Source organism: Magnolia sinica, chromosome 14 (genome assembly GCF_029962835.1).
Source record: "Magnolia sinica isolate HGM2019 chromosome 14, MsV1, whole genome shotgun sequence".
Taxonomy (NCBI): Eukaryota; Viridiplantae; Streptophyta; class Magnoliopsida; order Magnoliales; family Magnoliaceae; genus Magnolia; species Magnolia sinica.
Window position 1 is genome coordinate 78101679 of NC_080586.1, and position 26873 is coordinate 78128551.

General features: G+C 39.2%; 1 protein-coding gene across 1 annotated transcript; it reads left to right on the plus strand.

The window, feature by feature from the left end:
- Nucleotides 1-1788: 1788 nt before the first annotated feature.
- LOC131226317 (single-strand DNA endonuclease 1) lies at nt 1789-25296 on the plus strand. Its single transcript, XM_058222134.1, has 14 exons — nt 1789-1909; nt 2041-2198; nt 5367-5428; nt 5519-5646; nt 8639-8690; nt 8769-8841; nt 9313-9386; nt 17301-17360; nt 18683-18851; nt 19606-19705; nt 21231-21313; nt 21816-21916; nt 22723-22853; nt 24479-25296. Exons 1-14 carry the CDS (start codon nt 1842-1844, stop codon nt 25194-25196), a joined length of 1977 nt encoding a protein of 658 aa, XP_058078117.1. The 5' UTR covers nt 1789-1841; the 3' UTR covers nt 25197-25296.
- Nucleotides 25297-26873: the final 1577 nt, after the last annotated feature.

Below are 26873 nucleotides of genomic sequence, written 5' to 3' on the forward strand. Positions count from 1 at the left end.
AAGCATAGATCTCTCCGATCTTTATAGGTTGATCCTTGACACTCTAGTTTCCCACTTTTGAATTTTACAAACTTTAGTTTAATATTTCATCGTTATTCTCTTAAATTTCCCCTAATTACATTACATCTTTGTCTAGTTCTAGTTTTAGTTACTTTTAGAATACGTGCAAGGTTCAGTCCTTATGGATTTGACCTCGGTCTTACTGAGATTATTACTACATCGCAACCCTATACTTGGGGTGGTGAACACATACATTCTCCGCGGGATCGGTTGATGGCAAGGAATGTATGGATATGAAACAAATCACTACAAAAAAATATTACATTATAAAACTACTATTGTATCTTGATTTTGATGTTGCATACTGAGTGTTTGATAAAATATCTATAAATTGTTGCTGCTATTTTGCATTCTGTGATAAATTGAATATGCACCCGATGTGTTTGAGAACATGTTGCACAGGCTCAAACTGGCTCGAGCTACTAACCGAACCAAGCCGAGCTGGCTAGTCAGGCTCGAGGACTGAGCCTAGCTGAATTCGAGTTAGGGTTAGCTAGTGGCCGAGCCGTGCCAAGCTTGACTTGGTTCAACTCATGTACTGCTCTACTTGACAGTTGTTATTGACCTAGGGTTAATACAAATTCAAATTGATTAAAACGTTAAGTAATGCCATAAAAAAGTGTGCGACTGTTCTTAACGGTCACGAACCTATTTTAAGACCGCCTAATGTTCTTATAAATCAATCTTCAAAGAAGGATTTTGCGTCAACGCATAACTCTTACCCTTCACAAATTATGTTTCGAAAATCCCAACCCGTTGATAAGGTCTAACAGACCTGGATGAATGAAAAATACAAGGATCAGATTGATATAAAACTTTATAGCCTACAACAAGTTTTTAACGGTCATTTTCCACAGTTTCCAGTGCTGTAGTTCACCTGAGATTTTGATCTGCTTAAACTTTTGGGATCAAGTGCTAAAATGAAATTCAAAAGGGATGGACGGTGTGGATATAAAACAAACTCATCAAGGTGGGCCCCATACGGTCAAGTAACACCTACTAACGTGTTATCCGGTTAACCCCTGATCGCTCCCCTACTATAGGCATCCGACCGTGGTGTTTACATGGCATCCTAGCCATTCGTCTGAATGATAGTTAGCCAAAAATCACAGTATTCCAACTCAGATTGTCCGTGACACTTGAACGTGGAAGATTTTTGGTGGTGGCCCACCCAAGTGTTGAATCAACCTTATTTTTTGGGGACCGGTCTTCAGTGGATGTCTGATGCATTTCCAAATATTAGGTGTATATACCTTACATTCACGCCGTCCATCTGTTTCTAAAAATCGTTTTAGAGTGATTCTAAAAATGATGCATTTCCAAATATTAGGTGGACCACACCACAGAAACAGTAGTAATTGAATACCTACCATTAAAAACTTTTTGGAGCCAACGGGGATGTTTATTTTCCATCCAGTCCGTTGATAAGGTCACAAGGACATGGATGAAGGGACCAAGTAAATTTCAGATTGATCCAAAACTTTTTTGGCCCACAAGAAGCAGTTAATGGTCGTTCACCACTCTTTAATGGTTGGTTCAACTGAGATTTGGATCTGCTTCAATTTTTTGGAATCGTGCCTTAAAATGTTATGTAAAAACGGATGGACGGAGTGGATGTAAGGAACATACATCAAAGTGGGCCCCACAGTCAGGGATCCACCGAAGCGCCTTTTTAGGTAGGTATTCCGTACCTATGCAATGGTGGCGAACTATCACCGGAGTTGTTGCTTTTGAATATTTTCTGCATTTTTCAGTAAGAGAGAGAGAGAGAGAGAGAGAGGATGGGGGTGAAAAATCTGTGGGATATCTTGGAATCCTGCAAGAAGACTCTTCCTCTCCACCACCTTCAGTGAGTTCACCAAACTACCCATAGTCTTTTGTCGGAATTACATTCTCTACCATTTCTTGCAAAATCCATGAAGAAAATGATTTTTTTATTTTATTTTTTATTTTTTAATTTGGTCTTTTGTGGGGCTGTAGGAACAAGAGATTCTGCATAGATCTATCGTGTTGGATAATCCAACTCCAGAATGCAAGCAAAACTCCAGCTTTCTTAAAGGAAAAAGTGTATCTCAGTGGCCTCTTTCACAGGCTTAGAGCCCTCATTTCTTTGAATTGTAGCCTTATACTTGTTACTGGTATGTGATTTCATTTCCTTTTTATTTGTTTTTTTTTAAAGATTTTTTTATGTTGTAGTTTATAAATGGGTTTTTATTTGTGGTGGAAATTGCAAATGGGAATGTGTTTATTCTTGAAATTTGGTAGGGCATAGTTGGAATTTACTAGATTTTATTAGTTATGTGGATATTTGTAGATGGGTGCTTAGTTCGGGCGGAAATTGCAAAATGGGTATTTCCTTTTTCTTGAAATATTTGCTTCTTTGGATAGCCGTTGGTTGAATTTTGGTAGGTTTTTTTGGTTCATATATAGAAAACCCAAAAACTCAGGGCCTGTTTGGATGCCTGTAAGTTATTTGAAGTTGTGACTTACCTGTAAGTCACTTACAGGTGAAAGTCACTTTCGGGGAAGTGACTTCTCACCCCCATCCCGCTGCAGTTTTTTGGTAGATTTGCCTGTAAGTCAGTTTTTTGGTAGATTTGCCTGTAAGTCTTACAGGCGAATTTTCTCCCCCAAACACCACCTGTAAGTGACTTCCATGTAAGTCACTTCCCACTTACCCAACTTACAGGTATCCAAACAGGCCCTCAACTTGATGTCAAGCCGGGTCTGGTCGATTCGAAGACTCGACTTGATATTTAATAAACTATAATTAGAAGTATCAGGTATACCCATAAATAGATAAAATAGTTTGATTTAGTAAAAAGTAATACAAAATTGAAATATTCACATCACACTAGTATATCTTTCATATGTAAGAGGCTGTGGGCATGGTTCATATGGCCCCCTGTACTTTTTTAACTTATTAATAGTGCTGACTTAGCGAGCTACTCGGTTCGAGTCACTGAGAGTCGCGTTGAGTCGACTCGGTGAGTGTTCTAAGAATCTAGTTTCCCAGAGACTTGGCTCGAAATCTCACTGAGTCGACTTGATTCACCGAGTTTCGATGCGACACAGTAAGTTTCAGAACTGTTGTTTTGGTTGCTTATTGTAGATAGGTATTTGTTTTTGGTCTAGAGACTACATTCTGTTAGCTACAATTAAGGTAGCTCGGCAACATGTTACATACTATATCTGTATGTGTTCATACTTGGGCTGTTAGTGATTGGGATTTGGGTCTGGTTGGAGTGAGCTTAATTAAGAAGTATGATTAGTTAGGGTTAGGTTAAGTGTGGTTAACTGTTAAGTACTTGGATTGTTTTTAATTTAAGCGTAGAGGCCATATGGCCTTTGAGAAACAAGTAAAATGATAAGAATATTTGAAGGTTTGAGCTCCTTGAAGAGACCAAAACACCCCATATGTCCCAATTACAATTTGCATGTGTGATATACTGATATCAATGTATGTTAATCTAGATTGTCCAAATCTCTAGCCTTGTTGTTGATTGATCATATCATTCATGGTTTGATAAATCTTAACCAGCTGATCATGCCATTTGAATTTGAACTGTTACTATTATCTTCGTACCATCTATTCCATGGATACTAGTTGGAGGGTTAGTATAGACTGATCAGTGTGATTTTTGGACTCTTCATCCATGGTTGGGCCCCTGATCAGGACAGTTTTGTTGGTCTGCATGTACAACATATATTTTGGATACTTCAGCTTCCCCACTTATAAGTAGCAAAAGTGCAAAACCAAGCTGTATATACCCTTCATTTTCTTTTTTTCTCATGAAATTGTGCTTTTGAGGGCACTAACTGCTCCACATGTTTTGGAAGATTTTTGTATTTTCATTTCTTTAATACATATTTCTTGTTCATGCTTGTATTGATTGCAGAATTTCAGAAGATTTTGGTGTTTTTGTTGTTTATTGTGGATGATGCTATACATTTTTTTTTCACAAATGTTTGCTTGTACAGACAGTAGATTACAAATTTTGGGTACTTTTGTTCTTCTCGTTATTTGTTTTAGGTGGTTGTTACTTTTTCCTTAAATTTGTAGTTTTTGTGCATGGTATGCATTTTTTTTCTGGTAAATGACTAGTTCAAAAAGTAGATGATTAAACTATGGGTGCTTTACCCTTTTTGTTATTTATTTTAGGTGGTTATTAGTTTTTCATGAATCTTGTGCTCATGCTGTTGTAGATAGTGTCATTGTAGCTGATTTTTTCTCCTTCTTAGATGGCTATGTGGGTGTTGTAAGGCTAGTAAATGGTATGATTTTGGAATTTATTTATTTCTTTATTTTAGGTGGGTATTTGCTTCTTTCATGAAATTTGTGCTTGTAATGGAAGTACATGGTGGAATATCAGGATATTCTGGTATTTTTTATTCTTCATTGGTCAATTAATCTAGGTGAATTGTAGCTAGGAAAACTATATTCTTGCTTCGGGAATGAGCAATTGAATATTATATGTTTTGTTGTTGTTGTTGTTGTTGTTATTATTATTCTTATTATTTGTTGTTGTTAAATTTAAGATGGGTTGTTTCCCACCTTTGAAACATCTTTTGCACGTATCAGAATCATTTTCTTTGTGTTATTTTTTAAACGGTTGGAATTGCATTATTGAGTCCTCTAATGAGTGGAATGCTATTGTCATATCAACATTGGATGATAGAATTGATAAGAAGTTTGTTATTTCTTTAGGATGGTTCCATTCTCACTGTAGGTATATCGTGGGCTGTATCAGTAATTCATTGTTTCTTTTGGTGGTTCAATATGTGCAACAAAACCTCTAGTTAGTAAAAAAATCTATATGGTTACATAAATAATAGACAATAGAATGACTTACCCAAAAAAATACAACAGAAAGTTAGAAGTCTTGATATAGTCTACTTTAATTGGGTGAATTCTTGAATGATATAATTTAAAGATTTTGTTTCTGTTTTTTTAATATTTTTTTAATAAAATAGTTGTTTCCGTCATTGACCTTACTAAATCTTTGGTTGTACTATCAGTAGACGGTAGTCTTTTGAAAGATTTGGTATTTTTGTTGTTTATTTTAGATGGATCAATCCCGGCCCATGAGCTGTATAGTTATCAGAAGTCATTGGTTTGTATTACCAGTAGAAAATTTATCTTTATGAAACAAATTTTTCTTCCATTTAGTTCTCTTAGATCGGTTCTTACCTCCAAATTGTTCAGTTGATAAAACAAGTGGCTGTAGTAGTAGTAGATGATGGAATTATTTTATTTCATTGTTATTTTTTTGTTCACCGTTGTTTGGTTTTACTTTTTAAAATAGATGGGTCAATTCCTGCCATCAAATTGTCTACTTACAGACGACGTTTGGGATCAGGCAATGAGGTAGGGCTCTCTCCATGCAACTCATATTTTCTTTACTCATTGTTACACAATTTGGTTTATTTGGTAATTTTAGTTCCCTTATCAAACCAGGTCACTCGAGATGAGTCAAACTTGCACGGGTTATCTTCACTTCCAAGAAACAAGAGCTCTGTGTTTTCAACTATGATAAAGGAGGCAAAAGCCCTGGGCATGGCACTTGGAATCCCCTGCTTAAATGGGTAATTTACTTCTCGCACGATTTTTTTTTTTCCTGTTGTGTTTTTATTTATTTATTTATTTTATTTTTAAAATCTTAGTATTTCCTCTATTTTCCTTTTTCATGCAACAATGTAGAACAAAGAGGAATTATATGGTTCTTGCCCTGAGGCTTCTCAAATTTTACTCTAGTTTCCAGTTTTGGACAAGTGGTGCCCATGGTCAAGTGATCAGGGAGCCACAATGAATGCACTGCCTCTCCTCAGAGGAAAATGCTATTTTTTTGAGTTGTGGCCTAAAAAATAGCTAGTTAGAAGAGAAATACAACAATAACCTACATTCAATTGATGAAAGACCCAGGACTAGTGGCTAGGATCTTCCCCTACCCAGGACTGGTGGCTAGGATCTCCATTATGTGAGATTTTTGGGCATGGTCCATCGATAGTTGGATGCAACAAACAAATAGTCTGGATTTTTGAACGTTCCCTGATTACTTTGAGCTGAAAACCCAAGTACACCATGCAAAGCCTTAAATCGGGGAAGTGAAAATTCCTCATAGAACAAAATGAAATTAAACTAGGAGCTTAGAAGAGTTACGGATTTACTCGATAAATGATGACTAGTCGGCAAAAATATTACTTTGGTTATTACAATACAATTCCATCATTTCATTGTTACAAGCACCATTATCATCTTAGCCTCTTTTTTGTCTGTTTGGCCCTAATAAGATTGCTTCATCTTTCAAAAAAGGAAAAAAAATAGATTGGTAGAACTGTTACAATTGGCTGTACACTGGCATTGTGCTTCCTCTTTTACACAGGCTCTTGGAACCAGCCATGCGAAAGGCTTACATTGATACTACTCACATGGCAACACTGTTCCACACTCCAACCCAATATTTACCCACAGCCCAACTATTACATGTATGCCCCGAATGGTGAGCAAGCAATGTAAGGCCATAGAAGGGCACTTTTTAGACAAACTGCTATGCATAAAGATTTTGCTGTTCGCGTTCATACTGGAAATCAAAATCAAACAAGCTTTTACCTTCATGTGATTTCTGTTCTTGTTGAGATCATCCTAGGACCTTTCTTTCTTTTAGTGACAACTCAAGCAGTATTATCCAAAGTTCGGCCCACTCAATGTATGATACATTACAGACTATGGCCGTCAGTCCAATTATTGATTTAAAACCTCTCCTGTAAAGAGAGGAACAGACTGATCTTCTAGGATGAGCAAATTTTGGTCATGGGGCTGTTCGATCCCTAGTATGGGTGAATGGGCTTTCATAGCCTCACCTGGTAGTGCTGTTCTGGCAGAATGACAGTTCTTTGTTGGAATTCTTAGCTTTCTTTCACTCCAGTTGACTGCAGCTTTTTTCCACGGGCCAGTATCATGCTTTGCTTTATTGTTGGTTTTCCTGTCTTCTGATTGATAAGTTTGTTTAATCAATCAACCATGGTTTCTTTAATCGTTTGGGTGTTGTAGCCAGGTGCAGGTCGTTAATTGCTTGGGTTGTTTTCTCCTCTTTAAAAAATAAAAAATAAAAAAATAAAAAATCATAAAATCTCATTGCTTAATTAAAATAATAAATTATTGATTCAACACACCATTTCAACTCAACAAAGAATCTTGAAATACATACATGAAAGCACAAATCAATCAATCCAATTCTATCCATAGGCTTGCGTGCATAGAAAAATGTTTCTTGCATAGGATCTTCACTCATATCATTCAATACAAAGCCAAGCCTTTCATTATCAGAATAAGACAAAAGGACCATCATCCAATCACAATTGGATTCAAGGACTCGTCATTCAATAAAAACCATATTTCAACCTGCACAAATAAATCCCTACATACACACAAGGAAGAGGGGAAAAAATGCAATTTGCAATTGTATGAGATAGTTTGCCAAGCAGAACTCAGAGCAGGACTTGGTTAATCATTTTGTCCTTCTCGCCACACTAATTTTACATGTTGTAAAAATGATGGAAATTAACATGGAAAGTTAAAAAGGGGAAAAGCATGAGAAGAGTCTATGGCAACTAACATCATACTTGCCGAAGAGAGCTATGTTCATTTTACATGGTGAGAAAACGATGGAAATTAACATGAAAACAAAAAGTTAAAATTTCTATGGGCAAATAACAGCATGCTTGGCCAAAAAATAAGAATGGGGAAAACTTTTTTTTTTTTTTTTTTTTAATATAAAGTTTTTAGGTTTGAGCATGTGTGGGATTTGAATTGAGGTTTGTCTGTGTCAATTGCCAGATCTCCTATCGTACTGTAGTTGGAAAAAAAAGAATGAAATCTTGAAGTTCTTTAAAAGTTCTGTTTCTTGAAGTTCTCTTAGAACTGTAAGATTGCCTATCTGAACATTTCAAATTCATTATCATCATTTAAAGTCCAACCATTTTTTTTTGAATTCTTCACCTTCTTGAAGCCTATATAAGCTTTTATTTCCTTTCCATGAATATTTGATAAATTAGATAAATTGAGCACCTCATTGTTCAGAGAGGGAGGGAGGGAGATGATCACCTACAGTCAGTTGTTGTAACCCATTTCACATGCCAAGGTGCGAACTAGTTATGCTTATAGGACAACCAAGTGTGCAAAGGTGCCCCCATTTAGATCACCTGGTGCAGAAACCAGGCTGGTCCACTCGTTGGCCATCTTGTAAAAGAAATGGACGGTTTAAATCAACCCTTTTGATGATATGATTTAACATACTCGTGTGGCCTACTGTAGCAATCCCTCCTACTTATTTGTATCCAGTGATCTTCATCGTAGGGCCACTCTTTTGAACAGCTTGAATGTCCTACGTGCGTGAGCGTGCGTGACATGTTGGTATGCGAAATGGGTTATATTATTTCTTAAGCTAACATACAACCAGTTGTAGGTGATCATTACCCCATAAATGTAGATTCTGTAATCCTTACCAAGGTAAGAGGATTATGAAGAAGTTATTTCTGGATGAAAGTCAGCTGAAAAGTGCAGTTTTTCCTTAATCAGGCTCGAGGAAGCTGAGGCACAGTGTGCATTGTTGAACTCCGAGTCCTTATGTGTAAGTGGAACATATGCATGCTGAGTATGATGTGGATAATCATGTTGCTTGAATTGTAATGACAAATGTCATCTCCAGGATGGATGTTTCACTGCAGATTCAGATGTTTTCCTCTTTGGTGCTAGGACCGTATACAGAGATCTTTACCTAGGTGAGTGGATTCTATAGCTGACAATGTACTTGTTTATGCTGATGTGGATATTCATATCATACTCCTAGAAGCCTGGAACCTTTGAGATTAGGGTCATGGTGCTACCCTTTACTGCTAGATATCACTCGTATGATGCAGTTCATCCACCAGAAGTGCGGCATAGATGTATTAATTGTGGGCTCACTATATTGACTAGCAGTTTTAGTAGTCTGATTTTGCCAGTTCAATCTGGACCATTGACCAATTTCTTCTGGCCGTCCATTGGATATCGCAGTTGGACAGTTAAGATTGGCCAAGATTTTATTTTATTTTTTGGATTCTGTCCTATCCCCATTGGGCCCCATGATATGGATGGTCTAGTTTGTCATGCATGTATCCCATGTGTATTGTGGATGGGTTATCTAGATTTATTTTTTTATTTTACTTAGTGTTATTATTCTATAGCTAATGAAAAATATTTTGATGTATTAGGGGAGAGCGGCTATGTTGTTTGCTATGAAATGGTAGACATTGAAAAGAAACTTGGGTTTGGAAGGAACTCTTTGGTAATCTTCTTTCTTTGTTTTCAGGTTGCTTGGGTTGAAATCTATTGAACAATCTTTGTTCTTGGTTGAGTTGGTTTATGATTTTTACATAGTACCCATTGTTGAGAGGAATATGATGTTTACTCGCGGGAGTTGGATTCTAAATTTACGCACCCAAGTTTTAACTCACGATATTGTGTGATCCAGGCCATTCATCAGGCAGGCCCCTCCCCCCTCCCCCAGTATGGGTGATGTGGCCTGAAAAATTGGCTGGTTTAGACATCAATTGGGCTATCATGTATGAAGAAAGTGACCTTTCAAAAAAAGAAAAAAATGGAAGGTTTGAAAAGAACTGACTGATGAAACACATTGAACTTGCATGTGCCACTCTTGTTCTGTTTCCTCCTATAGCCGGTTGGTGGGACCTGCTTACAAGCTGGAGTTTTTTACTTGCTCCAAGTCAGCTCTTGGAGGAAGTGGCTTTGCATGTATTTTTTTCGTTTGTAAAAATTTGAAATTGAACTTGTTGATTGTAATAAACCTTTTAGACAGTGCTTGATTGTAATCAACCTACGCAATAGTCTATTACAGTGCTCTTGTGGGAGTTTTGTGCTATCATTGCTGGTTCCAAGCCTGAATAAGGGTTGTGTAAGGTTGCCACCTGCATCGAGCTTTTGCCAAAATTTCCATCATGGATCCAGACAATACGTTATTCCAAACTCATGATAGGTGTTGCCTATAAGCGATGCGCTGCATCGGAATCTGGTTGCAGTGACAACGGGCAAGGGTTGGTTAGGGCATCCCTTGGAAGCAACATACTGTAATAACGCTCGGTTGCTGTGAGAAGTAGGCAAGAATTACCACACCATTCTAGACGCATGTAGCCAAGAAGCTAGTTCAAGAGAATAGTGATGCAAGACATGAAAATTAGATATGATGTACAAGATTTCAGGCTTTAGATCATAATAATTTAGAAACAATCATAATAATTCCACATCCCACATAAAGTCAAGCATTCAATAAGGGGAATCTACGAGGGTCCAAGCCTACACATGTTAGGGCCGAATCAATTAAAAATTATAGGCCAAACAATGCTCAAAGGATAGTAGATTCATCCGCACATGTAAATGACTATTTTTCAATCCAAGGGATTGTCACGTTTCAATTCGGGAAAACCTAAGGTTTCAAAATCGGAATAGAACTTGAGGATTTGAGATGAACTAGGGTTAGGGTTATGGAAACAAAGCGAAATAGAGACGAGAGGGAATCTCTGATCACCCCGCATGTGTGAACAACAAACCGGCCTAACGCACGTGCGTGGATGGAAGCCCACACGTGTGTGGGGCCCACGAATGTGGAATCGGCCAGTTATGGCCTAGTCGGCCAGGGATGGGCCACCTTCCCTCCAAATTGCAGGCCAAACGAATGATCGGTTTGAATACGGTGCTCCGTCGAAGTTTCAACCCTCCTGCAGGGCCAGATTCTGGAAATTTGCTGTAGGAGAAAGATTAGCTGCAAACGTGGGTGGATTTGATGAGGGGATGGTTGTAGGAATTGAGGAATATGGAGGGTAGGAGATGGGGGCGATTTGGGATGGGTGTAGCTTCGCACCATGGTAGTCAGCCCTTCGAAGAAGGGAGGGTTTCGTACCCAATTAGGTTTCCACAACTCAGAAATTTAGAGAAGCAGAAAAACGCAACAATTTTATTAATCTTCATTAAATGAAAAAGACTACAAGGGCTGCCTATTTATAATAAAACCCTATACCCCAAAACTCGCGCCATGTGCGCAACCTATTACTTGGCGACGAAGTAATAAAAAATAACAACTAATCAAAGTAATCTAAAACATCCATGATATTCCTAATAACAATAATAAGCAAAACCCGAAGTACTAGATTAATTAAAATAGTGTGCCACGATCATGAGAACCCATGGTGGGATTCACATGACTATCGGGTCTACTCCAACGAACCAAAACGCAACCCTCTAACTAGGTGGCCCTCCCTGGACGTCGTCATCGATCCAGATCGATGGTGGGGTTCTCCTCCTTGCGTACGTGCGTAGGGGGGCGTGCATGTGTGCGAGATGTCCCCATCAAATAGGATTCATCTTGTCGCATGAAATATAAGAAAATTGACAGGTAGGAGTATGGAGTTAGTAGATATGATGAAACGAAGGAGAGTTAACATAGATTGCATGTAAGAGACCCAAGTGGAAAGGGTCCAAAACTATAGAAATCGACTTTAGTATATAGGAAAGGATAATAATAGAAATGGGGAAGAGATAGTGGTAGATAATGATTTAAGGGATAAGGTTGTAGATGTCAAGAGAGTAGGCGATAGGATTTTATTAATAAAACTTGTGTTGGGAGAGGAGGTAATCAATTTTATTAGTGCTTATGTGCCACATGTTTGGTTAGAGGACAAAATCAAGAGATAATGTTGGGAGGTTATGGATGGACTAGTGCATGGAATTCTAAAAGGAGAGAGGAGACTTAAATGGTTGCGTAGGAAAAGCAAGTGGAGAATATGAGAGGGTACATGGAGGATATGGTTTTGGGAGAAGAAATGGGGTGGAGCACGCTATCTTTGCCTTTGTCATTGCACACAATTTATATCTAGCAAGCACATACTTTAAAAAGATACATGAGTATTTAATAACTTATAATGGCAGATTATATACAAGCCAAATACGTTTCTTTCTACTCAGGAAGGACAAAATGATCAATATTTAAGGACTGCAAGATTATACTAGGAGAGAGTTTGATTGTGAGCATAGGTTAATGGTTATGGATGTGCGCATTAAAAGATGGAAATAAGGGATTGAAATTAACAGGTGTCCAAAAACCAAGTGGTGGAATTTAAAAGGAGAGAATAGTGTTATGTAGTAATAATTTGGAGCAAGGAAAGTGGAATGTTTAGGAACAAGTCAATGTTATGTGGAATGAGATGGCTGAGTGCATTAGGAAATTGACAAAAGATGTTTTAAGTGTATCTCAGGGGAAAAGCCATTGATATAAAGAAACTTGGTGGTGGAATGATGATGTACAAAAAGCAATTAATGAGAACAAAGGTGTATTGTTAGAAGCTAGAATTGCAGTCTTAGGAGTGTGTTGGGTACAACCTGGGTACGTCAAGTTGAGTTGAAGGTTAATCCAAGCCCAACCTGGCATCAAACTAGGTCAACCTAGCCCAAGCTAACCCAGGATCCAGCCCAACTTCCCCAACCTGAGCTCAACCATATTTACGATTTCCTCAACCTTAACCCATCTTATTTGGGCTGGGTGGGTTTGTTGGGTTGAGTCGGGTCGTTTGGGTTAGGCAGCATTAGTACCTTCCATAATCGATGGCATAGTCCCATTGATAGGCTCCATGGTTTAGATTTAACGGAGGCGTAGAAAAAAAGAGAGTAAAATAGTCTCTTTGATGGGCACCAAGTTCCAGATTTGGAGGCATAGTAAAAAGATAAAAAACCAAAATAAAAATAATGACATGCCTCTTCTTCTTCTTCTTGAGAGAGAGAGAGAGAGAGAGAGAGAGAGAGAGAGTTGGGGATTTTGTTTTTTGTTTTTATTCTTGTGTAGGGTTGTGTATGTACATGGCCCGAAAGCATAACCTGTTTTGTTGGTTCATGCTTTCTCATCTCTGCCCAAATCTTATCCGCTCATTTCGAATTTGTTATGATTTGGAGGTTGAAAATTCGAAGTACCTTATGTTGGGATAAAAAACCTATGACATAGGTTGGGTTTGGGTTGAATTAGGTTGCCTGAGGCTTAAACCCAATCCTTGGTTTGAGTTGAAGATTTCTAGCCCGAACCCAACTTGATCTCAACTCAATCAAATCCAACTTCGGGTTGGGCTAGTCGGGTTCAGGTTGAGTATGACCCAGTTTGCACCCCTAGTGAATTGGTGCAAGTTGAATGCTCTAAAAGGGCAAAGGTAAGGCTTAAAGGGACATGGGTGGAGGTAGTACGAAAAGACTTGATGACCTATGCTCTAACTGAAATTATGGTCCTTGATAGATTCAATGGCAGAACGGGATTCAACTAGCCGACCCCAATTTGTTCGGATAAGGCTTAGATGATAATGATGATGACGAAAAAAATTTGAAATTTCAATGGTCCTCTTTAGAGTTATGTTGAAGGTTAAATAAATATAGCTAGGTGTATAGATGATTTATGTAGATGAGGAATGATGGACTCGTGTTTTAAATACGGTAGTGTGTTGCATAGCGATCAACCCTTTGTAGCGTGTGGCGTAAGCTACACGATACACCTAACTTTTAATTTAAAAATATGATAAGTAATAAAAATAAAAATAAAAAGCAAAAAATATAAAAATGCCTAAAAGATGATTCATTTTTTCAAGTATAAGCATGTTCAAGAAAGTTATTAATTATCATTTATCAAAAGCCAATCCATATATATAAATTCATAAACCAAATCAAATAACTATCACATTAACACCTTTCTGAGTAAACCACTTTAATTAATAATGTCTAATTAAAAACCACAAGTCACAACTCATAAGTATGAAAAGAAATAAAAATTCCACAGGTAAAGAGTATGAAGTACAATACAAATGCCATCTATACAAAGAGGGGTTTCGAAAACCCTTTCTTTTTTAAGTTTAGTTTTAAAGGTTCTTTAGCATGTGAGTTTCACACCAACTTTAACAAGGGATCACCACCATTTAAAGGAAAGTAAACAAAGAAATGTTTGGTTTTAGCTTTACATTTTAAGTTTTTTAAAAGTATTTTATAATGTAAGTTTTACACAATTTTTGATAAATGGAAAAAAAACATTGTAGCAAACAAAACTTCAAAAAAGAAAAAAAACATTGTAGCGTACGCTACTAACGCTACACACTACTTAGTTGTAGCGTACGCTATGAACCCTATAGCATACGTTGCAAGGGATTTATGCTATTTAGCTATGCTACATAGTGCTACAGCTACGCTACGTTGCATACGCTACGAGCGATATTTGAAACACTGTGATGGACAGCAAGACAATGGCTGCCTGCAACACATGTGCCATTATGTCATGTGCGTAAAACATCCAAAGCCCTGCAAAAGGTAGGTTCAACGATGAAGATCACCTGGTGAAAAAGTCAGGCCAGTCCACTGAGCACACATGCCACATTGTACAATGGCTTATACTATTTAGAGTTTACTAGCTGATGTTCTAATTCAATGTGCATGTGTGGCCCACCTATTGAGTGGATTTGATTGATTTATGCATCAAGTGATCTTCATGGATGGACACATCCTTTGCAGTGTTCATATCTTACTTGTAACAACTTTGCTTCTGTGTTGATATGATAAGAAATCCTAGAACTCGTGGAAATGATGTCATAATTGGGTCGTTATAAAAGTGGAAATCCAATTTCTACTAGTGATCTTTGAGAATCCTGATATCTGACTGATTGGCCATTGATTGATGGGAAACCTGCCAACTTCTAGGGGAGAAAAGGTGCTAGCGGAAGTTGAATTTCCACTGCCACTAGATAGCCAATCTGGCCTTATTTCGGGGCTTGGATGGGTTGGATAAGGCTCTGTTGGTTTGGATTGGTTGGGGTTTTTTCTGGGATGTACCTTTGTGGACTTGGGGTATCATGCATGGTTCTAGGATTGTGCGTGATAAGCGATCCTTTCGATTGGGCGCAATTGACTATCTCGTTACCGGTGGGGTGTCTACAAATAGTCAAATACTATGCAATGCTTGTTCGAGAGTTTGTACAAATATTCCTGGTTTTTACTTTGTAAAAGTAGTGTCCATGGTTTAATGCATTTGTTTCTGGGACCAATGTGACTTGCTTCTCGTTTCCTGCAATTGTTTTATGCTTTTGGCTGAGCAAACAATCCTTGTTATATGAGATCTTTCATGCATCATTTTTGCATCTGGTACATGCACCAATAGTTTCCTTGATGGGAAAATCCTAAACCTTCATTTGGGGGCTAGCAAATGCCTATGGCCACTTACAGAAAAAAATGTTAAAGATTTGATGGGTGGGATATGTGTTTTGGGGATTTTTGGTACATGGGCTGTCCACGAGGAGGGCCTTCATATCAATGTTTTGGATCACTAAAATGCCCCACGTGTCATCGTCATCATCATCAACTTCGATGGCTGCTCTTTGGAGAACCCAGGTCTAGCAGGGTGTTGTGGCATTGCCTGGGTTAGTAATGGGAACACATCGCTACCTTCTTTACTCCAGCTGGCTTTAGAGAATCCAGTTTTGCTTAGGCAGCCAGCCTCCTACAGGCAGTTAGACTAGCTGTAAACTTTCAGCGTCTCATGGTGATGATTGATGGGGACTCTTGGAAACACAATAAAATGGCTGTTTCTAAAGCATTCTCGTCGAGATTGGGCAATATGCTTGCTGAAGTCATTGATTTGTGCTCCAATAGGCAGATTTCTTTCTCCCAAATTTGAAGAGAGAAAAATGGTGTCTCATGTGTAATTCTATTTGATTTCCCATGATCCTTTTTGGGTTGCTGTTGGATTTGCCTGTGGGTTTGTATTTTTATTGCTGAGTTGCATTGTCTAATAAATTCTACTTTCATTCATTAAAAATAGAATAACATATTACCATTTAAAAAAAATCATCATAATCCTAGTCTTGTCCCATCTATTTGGAGTTGGCTTAGCGAATCCTCTTCCTCCAAGTTCTAAACAGCTATTTCTCATGAATGCTTGGTGGAACTGAAGTTTGTCAGTTGGCTATCCACCTAATACGAATACTGTACAAGCTGAAAATATGAGTTGTCAACCTCCCAGACTGAACATTTGATGGTTCCTCATTACTCATTGAGTCCATGTTGGGATAGAGTTTTATGTTATTGATGGACCATGCTGGATGGTGATGATCAAGGTATTGAATAATGGTAATGGTGGCTGTAACAACCACCATGATTACCATTTTGATGCGGGCCATAATGGCAGTTACTGCCAATTCTTTTTTAAATTGCATCGGTCCCGTTATGGCCCCGTAACCATAATCCATAATTATGTAACCGTTTTTGAATACCTTGGCGATGATCACTCTCGTGTGACCCACTTCACATGGAGATTATGGTCTCTATTGTTTCATTTTATTATTCCCCCTTTTAGTCTTTAAGGTGTTGTGTTAGCATAGAGTTTAAGCATATGGGCTTTGGTTTAGATAATGGCTTAAGCATGGGGGTATTTTTGTACTTTGACATATATTATGAAAGCCCTTATAATATAAGAGGAGAGACTAGGTGCATCACTATCTTCTTGACCTTCTCTCTTGCTTTTTTCTCATATTCTCTCCCTTTCTCCTTCTCAATCTAACTCAAGGAACATATGTGAATAAATGAAGCTTTCCTATGCAAGTCATTTAACATGTGAATGGGTGTTCACCATTCATATTTGTGTTTTTGCAGATAGATTGATTGATGCAGAGATGTTCGCCAGCTCCAAATGCACCCTGTGCATGCTCACCTTTACACTTGGGCACAGTCGTAGATGCCAAGTGTGGGAATTTGAAGCCATGCTTAAGGTGACCAAACTGTGCTGATGACCTGGTGCAAGAATGGGGATGCTCCATTCATCATTCGGGCCACGCATGTGTATTCTATGGTGACTGCTGGCAAGTTTTTCTAAACTGTCAATTGTTTTTGGATATGTGCACTCCTGATTGTGGTTGTACTGCCCAATTTTTGCACCTGGTCAGCTGCAAAATGAGGCTACCGTAATGCATGGCTCAGATCTCCTACAACGTGTCAGGTTGGGATGTGCCCAAATCTGCACAAAAAGGAGAAGGAGTCCGAGTGTGGCTGGCAAACCTCTTCATGTAGATAGAGCATGCCATTACTCAATAAATTGCTATTTCAGATCCCCCCATTATTTTAAGTTCACATCAAATGGCTTCTTATATGACAAGTTCGTTTAATTTCTGATCTTCAGATATCTCTGGCCCTTTTTCTTGGTAGTGACTATTCTCAAGGAGTTCATGGGATTGGTCAGGTAAGTGATGTGGCGGTTTTGCAATTTTGACATTTTGTATACGCATAAGTTTCATGGTTAATTTGTGCGCCATATTCGGACTCTCAAAACTCACTGATTTGAGTCAAGACTCGGCCGAGTCATCTTGACTCTGCTAAATTTCGAGCTGAGTCTCCGGGAAACTCGGTACTGGGCTGACTCAGCCTGGTCTTGGAGAGACTTGTTGAGTTGACTCGATGGCTTAGTTGACTCGATGCGATTCAGCATGACTTGAACTGAGTCACTCACCTCTTGGGTGGAGAATTAAAAATAAATAAGGTGGGTGGAGTGGGATTCAAAACCCCAACCTCAACCAAAAGAAGCAGGACACATGAAATAGTGAGGTGTCTACATAGTTGTTGACTAGAGTTACATTTTATATGAGTTTATTGAATTTAACTTTGTTAAATTTCTATTTATGTTCCTAATATTTTCAATTTACAATGATTAAATATTGAGTCTAGTCGGGTCGTGTCTCTGAGTCAACCAAACCTCAACATTGAGTCGAGTTGAGTTTTTGGGTTTTTTGAACTATGGCCATATTGAGACTACAAATGTGCGCACACAGAAAGAATAGGCAAAAGCTGTGGGAACTGTTTTACCAGGATACTACATCAAAAGAGGGAAGACAGAGTCATGCGCACCAGCAGATATACAGGTCCATTTGAGCCTCATGATTTGGTGATGCAATGTTGCAAACCATTGATCTGATGGGCCCCACTGTGGATGGCATTATCTCCAAATTATTCTAGATTGGAAGATCCCAAGACTTTTACCTTTAGACTATTTTCTTCTGAAGGTGGACCGCAGGCCCCACTGTGGATGGCGTTGTCTTCAAATTATTCTAGATTGGAAGATCCAAGCCTTTTACCTTTAGACTATTTTCTGCTGAAGGTGGACTGCTGTGGTATCTTGTCCTTGCTCGTTTGTTTCTAGGCCATTGATCAAAGGGTTAGGATCTTATGGTCTGGAAGATTTTCCAACATCCATATTAAGCCGTTAGATCAATGGTTTGTATCTCCGAATCATGTTCTCTGCATGCGTGGGATGTTGTGCCTTGGCAAAGCATATGTCGGTGGATACTTATGACCCTATAATTTCTCATGCAATGCAAATAGCATTTGGCCATAGAGTGCTTCATGGTTCTTTTCCTCTTACCAATCTTTTGATGGATTCTACCCCATCAGAGGATGCATCGTGAATAAAGGAAATTCCATTTTTACTGCTTAGCTGATGTTTATTCTATGGATGCATTGGACCAGATGCCTGCTTCCATGCTTATTTTGCATTTACACTGGCTGCAGGAGACGGCATGCCAGATTGTTAAATCAATAGGGGACGATCTTGTCCTGCAGCAGATTGCATCTGAGGGATTAGCATTCGCAAAGAAGACAAGGGGGTCAAAGAAACAAGGGCAAATTCTCAATTGCAATACAGGCAAAGAGAATTGTGTAGATAAGCAGAATGTTAATGGTGGGTTGAAAAAAATATATCATCTGCTGGTGATTCCTTTTGCTTGAAGTGCTGGTGATTCACCCACTGGAACATGGCATACATCTCGGCAATCCAGACCACCGACATTGTGGGCCCTGCTGTGGATGGAGCATAGCACAAAATGACACTGAGTAGACAATCTTAACCATCTGATTTCAGCCATCAATATAGACCAGTGACCACTTTCCTTTTAACTGTCCATTTGATGGCCACCAAGTGGAGCCCACGGCTCCTTTCTTTGTTGCACAATCTTTTCTTACTAGGTACTGCTCCTGCTTCAAGTCACACTTTGGACTCGTGCTCCTGCTCCTGCTTCCAAAGCATATTGAGAAAGATGCTTCCTATATTTCCATATCGCGTCACTCTTTTACAACTATAGTTCATTGATCCAGACTGTTGATATGATGGGCCCCACCCTAGATGGGGGGAGCCCAAAAATTCCGCAGATGCAAGAACCCTAGCCATCCACTCTTTGGCCCTTTTTTCCTGGACTATTGCCTTTTTTTTTCCTTTACATTTTGCTGGTCACTGAATATCTTGAATCTGAGAGCTTTTGGGTATCCCTCATCGACAGTGGTCCCATCAGATCAAATGTCTGGATTACCAAATCAGGGGTCCCATTGTATGTCACTGATACATCAGGTCACTATTCATGTCCTAGTGCATCAGGACCCCAGTAATTCCTCTGGGCCCATTTATGTGAAATGGTCGCACTTAACTAACTCTCTTGTAGACAGCGATCAAAATGCAGCATTAGACCATCAGTTCTTGCAAGTGATTGATGCATATTTGAAGCCAAAATGTCACTCTCTGGACTCAACAGATGTGCAAAGGTAAATAGTTTATACCTCATGTGTTGGCATTATGTGTTCTACATGTGATGTGCATTGGTCTATAAAACTTCGGATCATAAGTGTTATTTGGAAATTGGATCTATTACTTACCCAGTTTGACACTATCAGAAGCAGGTGAAGTGACCCTTCACAAAAAAGAAGAAGAAGAAGAAGAAGAAGAAAAAGAAAGAAAGAAAAAAGAAGAAGAAAAAAGTGGTAAAGTGGAAAGGATTGCTAGTTTCTAATAAGGGCCTGTTTTGCTTTGTGGAAACCAAAACATGGATATGGAAAAATAAACATCACATTAGAGAGGGAAATGCATAGAAAAGAATTAACACTAACCTATTTGTTTTAGCACACGTATTTTCCATAGAAATGTTAAAAAAGTTTTACAGTCAAAAGTGAGATATCTCTCATAACTGTGGAAATCTAGATTTATCAGTGTCCCTCTAGAAATGGGTTTTCTTGCTTTTTAGGAAAATAGTGGTTTTTTTTCATTTTTTGAGGAAAACAGTGGAAATTGGAATCGATTTCCACATCTAATTGTATTTGTTCAAACAGGGGAAAACGTCACATCTGTGGAAATCTGCTTCATTTCCACGGTTTTCCATTGTTTTCCACCAATCCAAATATCCCCAAAGGGCATGCTTGGATATGAGATTCTTCAACATAATCATTAATCTTATCCACAGTGATAGTTACCTAGCATAAGATACCAGGTGACCGTTGTCTAATGAAAATGAGATTTCCGCTTCCATCCAAAGTCCAAACAGGGCTCCTAAATTTGGAATCCTACTTTCTACAGTAAAGTAGAAGATAATTATTTGCAGTCATTAATTTTTCCCATATCCACACCTTAGATTCCTTGTTTTCAAACATGCCCTAAATGTAAAGGCATTGGGGTCGCCAACCACTATGGAGATAGATACTCACTTGTCCAGCATCTCCATGTATATGTTGCACACTTCTACTGCAAGCGGAACTGTTAATCTTGTGGGCCACCACATGGACAGGCCATGGTTCAAAAAGTTATGGTGGTAGGACAATGATAGCCTTCTGACCAGTGCAATCTTCAGTCATTGATGTGGTGGACCGATGCCTGTTTCCATTTTTTCATCATTTTTTTCCATAACTATCAACTTCCAAGCTACTAATCCAATGGTTCACACAGTTCTATGGCCACCATGTTTTTAGCCAAAGCCCTAACCAGTGGTGCCCATGCACCAATCAGACTATGGTTCGAGTTGCTCAATGTGCTATTTTTCAGTTGAGTTGTTGGAGACGAGCAAGCCTCCGTGTTCAACCTCTACGAGAAAAGAACTCAATTGAGTAAAAGAAAAAAAGAAGAAAAAGATTACAACATAAATTTTATAAACTCAGAAACACAATTCAACTCGATTGTATTCCAAGTGAACTCAGGCTCAGGTCCTTATCGAGTCCCAATCTGTATTCCTGCCCTCTTGAAAACAAAGATAGGGAAAAAGTTGATTGAAATGTTTTCACTTGAGCTCCATCAATTTTGCAGTGTGTTCATTCCGCATCCATTTCAACGAAGCCAACTTCAAATGATATGTGCTCATTTCTTTGGTTGGACTCCTGAGAAAACAGGTACTCTCTGTCTTTCACAGACACATTTTTGTATAAACTAATACATTGCAAACATTCAGGGTTTGCACTTCGAGGAATTATAGGATACTGCTTGTAGCAGTCATAGTTTGTTGATGTTCTGGACTTCATGCATGCGGGTTACAGTTCAATGATCCAAACTGTTGATCTGATGGCCCCCACCATGGCTGAGAGATGTCTGAAAATCCCCCTGTGGGAAGATGCTAACCCTCCAATATCTGTAGGCTACCATAACAAAGGGTTGGGATCTTCTGATCCGGAGGACTCTCAGGGAATCTCTTATCCATGGCAGGAATGATCAAGTTAGTGGTTTGGTCCACTGAATAATGGGTCCCACTCGGAATCCAATACATCAGCAAACTATAAATTGTTGATGAGCTAGATCCTATCATTCCTACAGACTTATGTGAGTTATTTCAACGCTCATCTTTTTCATCTTATAGATTTTCCAACTCTCCTTTTTCATAGCTCACTTCTCTTGCAGATGAGTACATCCTTCCCAAGATTGCTGAGAGAGATCTTAGACGATTTGCTAACCTACGTAACACTTCACAAGAACTCGGAGTACGGATTCCATTTTGCAAGGTATCGGTCTTTATGATTACTAGAACTGTGAATTTGCTTATATAGATTGGAGTTCTGCTAAGCCACATGCAGCACTGCACTTGGGTCACATGTGCATGTGGGACGTCCCTACATGTGTAAGGTGGGCCTATTGTATAGATGACCTAGCCCAAAATTTATGCTAGTCTATTCATCAGGTGCACTTCACGTGTAATTAAGACAACCAGTTGGTCCCAAAACTTCGACAACCCCTCTTAGAAGGCTAAAGTTTACCGTAGTCTTCCTACTCCAATCTTCCTTTCTTTCATTTTTGAAGCTGCACCCATTTTATTAGGTGATTCACAGTTTCCTTTTTTACCTTTCAATAATAGGATCCCAAGTCAAAGAGATTTTAGGCTTTGATCCTAATGGAGTCCCCAAGTATTTCACTGGCAATCATGTGAACTTGCATCCATGGATTTGCATTATCATTTTCAGCCCCACTTTCTTGAGTTTCTTTCCTACCACGTGACTTTTATTGAGGTTATTACTTGCAACCCTGACATTGCCTCAAAACAACGAAGGGTGCATTTAAGATGAGCAACTTGATCTTCTGGTGCTTCTGCAAAGCACCCTCGTGTCATGTGCAAAGTAGAAGTGGCGTGCCCAAATCCCTGTCTTGCCCCACCTCAAGGCCTTCTAGTAATGGATAGCTCAGATGTCTCGAGTGTGCTACCTTCTCATGGAGGTGTGTGTGGGCTAAAGATAATGAGTATAGATTGGCATGCTACTGGATATTTACTTCTTTTCTTTTCCTCCCATTTTTTAAATGTCTCTCTGATTCACAGATACCAGCTACATGTCCTGTGTCTGCTATTGTAAAACAAAGAACAGTGCAGGGAAGAGAATGTTTCGAGGTTGCTTGGGAAGAAGTGGATGGGCTCAAAACGTCTATAGTGCCTGCTGATCTGGTGGAAAGGTAATATGAATTTGGGAATTTTCTTTCTTTTATTAATCATGACATCTATGTTGTATTTTTCGAAAATATAGGATGGTCATCATTGTAATCAATGATGGTACTGACAGGCCTGTATGAGTTTTGGGCATGGATTTGGATTGTTGATCTGAGCAGCCCTGGATTTTGAAAATACGAAGCTAATTTCTCAAAAATTTTCTATTCATTTACCGAAAAAGAAGAAAAGCATTGTCAAGATAGGATGATTTGGATCACCCAATGAGGAAATTTTCAGGCTGTTGCCAATCCACTGTGGGCCCTGCAGGCTGAATGGTTCAGCTCACCTTGACCTCATTTCAGTGGGACAACTCACCCTCCAACTAGTGGGCAGGTGGGACGGCTCATCTTGACCTCTTATGAAAATTCCTGTGATTCTACAATGAAGTGTCTGAAAAAAAAGGGATCAAACTGGATGGTATGGTTGGTTAGACTGCAACAAGCTGCAAATTGGTCTGGTTTAGAAAGAAAAGGAATTGGGTCGAACCAGTATAAAGTTGCAGTTTACACTGTTCTCTCAGGCTTTTCCATGAGAACTTCCCACTTCATACGTGCAGCCTCATGAGGGTGCTACTTGGTCAGGTCAGGTAGGGTTGAGGAGTCAACCTGAGCCCAACTCAACATCAAGTAGGGTCAGCCCGTGACCAACCCGACCATATCCCTAACCCCAATTCATCTCTGGTTGGGTTGGATAGTGCAGTTGACTAGTGTTAATAATTTAGTATCTAATACCATACATACATTAAATATAATAATTAATACTATTCATGTAAGATAGAGTAAGGTTGCCCGAGGCCTTAACGCTAGTCCAGCCTGACCCGAATCGGGTTGAGGATTTCCAGCTCTAGCTCAACCTGGTCTCAAGTCCAGCCTTAACGCTAGTCCCCCCCACCCCCACCCCCCCGTAAAAAAAAAAAAAAAAAGGGACAGAGCCTTAGGTTGTGGACTAGGATCCTAGCAATTCAATCAGCGTCATACCAATATTGAAAGTAAAAGAGATATCCTCCACATTCAACATGCAGAAGTCCTCTAATTCAATTGTTAGGATTGTCCTATAAGAGCAGATTTTCCTTATAGCAATCCACGACAGTCACCGCTGAATGGCCAGACAATCATGTCCACATGAGCCTCATCATCAGGCTTTCGGACCAAAGTTTCCATAAGAGGCGTTCGATGGTATCATTGCACATTGAAAAATATAGAACTTGCATCTTTGTATGTTTTGTAGTTCCTTAAGGGGGTCCTTTTGGGCTGGGGATCCTGCACAATCAGGATTATGCCTAATCCCAATTTTTGCGGGCCCCATGCCCCTCCATTAGGTTTCAATGTGCTAAGCTGGTGCTATCCTCTGCACAGACGCAATTAGTGGCATTTTTTTATTTGCGTTTTGTTGTTGTTTTTTCTATAATTTAATTGCATTTATGTGGAGGGGGGCACAGTTTTAGTGTGCAAATCCTACATGGAGGGCATGGGGCCTGCCAAAATCAGGATTAGACTTTAGTCTTGATTATGCAGGATCTCCTCTACCCAAACGGACCCTTAATTTTTGCATTTTCCCCGATGTTGAAAATATTACTTTTTCATCATTTCAGTGCATGCCCAGAGAAGATTGCTGAGTTCATGGAGAGAAGAGCTGAAGCAAAACAACAGAAGAAGAGAAAACCAAAGCCAAAGAAGCTTGCTCAGCAGCCCCAGATCCCCTCACTCAGCATCGAATCAGATGCTCAGGGTGCTGCCATGCATCATCAACCTATCGGTGCCAGCAGTGTTAAAACCATGGAGAAAAGAACTGAAGCAAAGCAACAAAAGAGAAAACAAAAGTCAAATAAATCTGCTCAGCAGCCCCACGGCCCCTTTCCCGGCATAGAGTTGGACACGCAGGATGCTGCCATTTGTCACCGTCCTACTGGTGCTAGCAGTGCTGAAACCAACGTCATCGATATCTCGTCACCCTTGCCTCCCATCCGTGCTTGCAAGACTGCTAAGTGTCAAGAAACAAGGCCCATTGAACTTGATCAGCAGCTCCAACGCCTCTTACTCGACATAGAATCACAAACTGATGACATGCCTGACGCTGCCACATATCTCGGCTTAATTGGTCCAAGCATTGCTGAACCCGAGGTTGTCGATCTCTCGACACCCTTGCTGCCTAGCCGTGCTTGTAAAGCGACTGAGTCTCGAGAAACAGTTGATCGGCAGATGGATGTAATTGATTTGAGTGAGTCGGAAAATGATACTTCACCAGAACATGTGAGGAAGGCAAGAGAATTAAGATTGTTTATACACAGTATTAAAGATGATCTCTATTGAATTACAATGAAAAAGAGATGATCTCTATGTGCAAAGGGAGTATCACCGCCCAATCATCGCTAGGAAAAATAAATAAATAAATCATTCATTGGCGATTTTAGACCTGCTGGTATGATGCATCCATGTTTTTTTACAAGAGTTATTGTACAAATGCTCTAGTTGAATGTTTGTGCAGTATGATCAGCTTTCAGTTTATACAGATGCGGTGCTGCCCGTTGTCCAGTGATTCAAGCCATTGATATCATGAACAACATTCAATAGGTGGTGCAACAAATAAATGATTAAGAAAGAAAATATAGCAATGTTTGACATTCAATGGAAAAATGGGCTTTAGAAAATCTAGTTGGAGTAGCCTAGATTTCATTGTTCATGGCCCACCCTTGCCACATCTGAGCAGTCAGACTTTGCGCAGGGAAGGGCGTGAGGTCGAGCACCGTCTTCCTTAGGGGATAACTGTTCTGAATCCACAGAACTTCTGTGGACGTTTCTCTGCGAGGAAAAGAAAATAGAGATAATTCTAAGAAATTCGAAATAATTTGATTGATGATGAAAGAAAATAGAAATAATTTTAAGAAATTCGAAATAATTTGGTTGATGATGAAAAACGAGATTACAACTCTTTAAATAAGGCTACAACCCTAGAGAGAAATTTCGGAATTAAACTACAACTAGAACTTCTAGAAATCTCGACTTAAACTTACTATTTATAGACGTTCGTGATGTCTGCTAGTGTATGGTTTTCGGCCAAAAATAGTGTCCTATTTGGCTGAACCACGATGTTCTCCTAATTATTCTAAGCACTTTTTTGGGCGCAACTCCTAAAGCCCAACTCCTAAAGCTCATTCCGGTTTGCGAGATATATCTGTTTTAAGTTCCGACGGTCTGGATCACTTCTATCGTTGACTGTGCCTTTTTTGATCCATCTTGGCCATGAAAGTGTCTGTGACCCCGCTCTACATCAGACTTGGTTGACTAGTAGATCATTCTCCCTCCAAAACAAAATTTTATTTCCTAGTGAAAGTGAAAAATGCAAAATCAACCATATACTGCAATATTCTCTAACTTCTAAACAAGTGTAAATGTCCTGTCGATGACAATGTAAACAAACTGCATCTCCTTGCTTACCCTTTCAAAACCTTAAATGGATGGGTGGAAAATGCTTACATACTTAACATAGGTAGCCACCTGGGTTACTCTCTCTAACTAAGGTAAAACTTCACATGCATGAAATCTACCCCATTAGGCACATCACCATGATTACAAAAATCATATTGATTTTTAACTTGGGTGGGCCACCTTTTTAAATTATACATGAACTTTAAATTCACGTGGTGTGACCCACCTGATTTTTTAATATTGTGATTTTGGGTAATTTCCTCATCCTGTTAAGGCATATCAAATGAATGGAGTGGATACATTAAAAAAATAAAAATAAAAAAAATTGAATTGGGGGAGTCGCATCTCAACTGTTTCGTGTGGTGGGGCCTACCTGAGATTTTGAATTATCACGTGAGGCAGCATGCCTGATGGATGAGGTGGGTCTCATGAAATGGGTCTCATGAAATTTCCACCCAGGTGGCTCTCGGTCAACCAAAGTAATCCTGTTATACCTACCATGGTCACTTTCTAACATGGGGAAACAAATCAAGGGGTATGAAATCCACTCCGTCCATCATG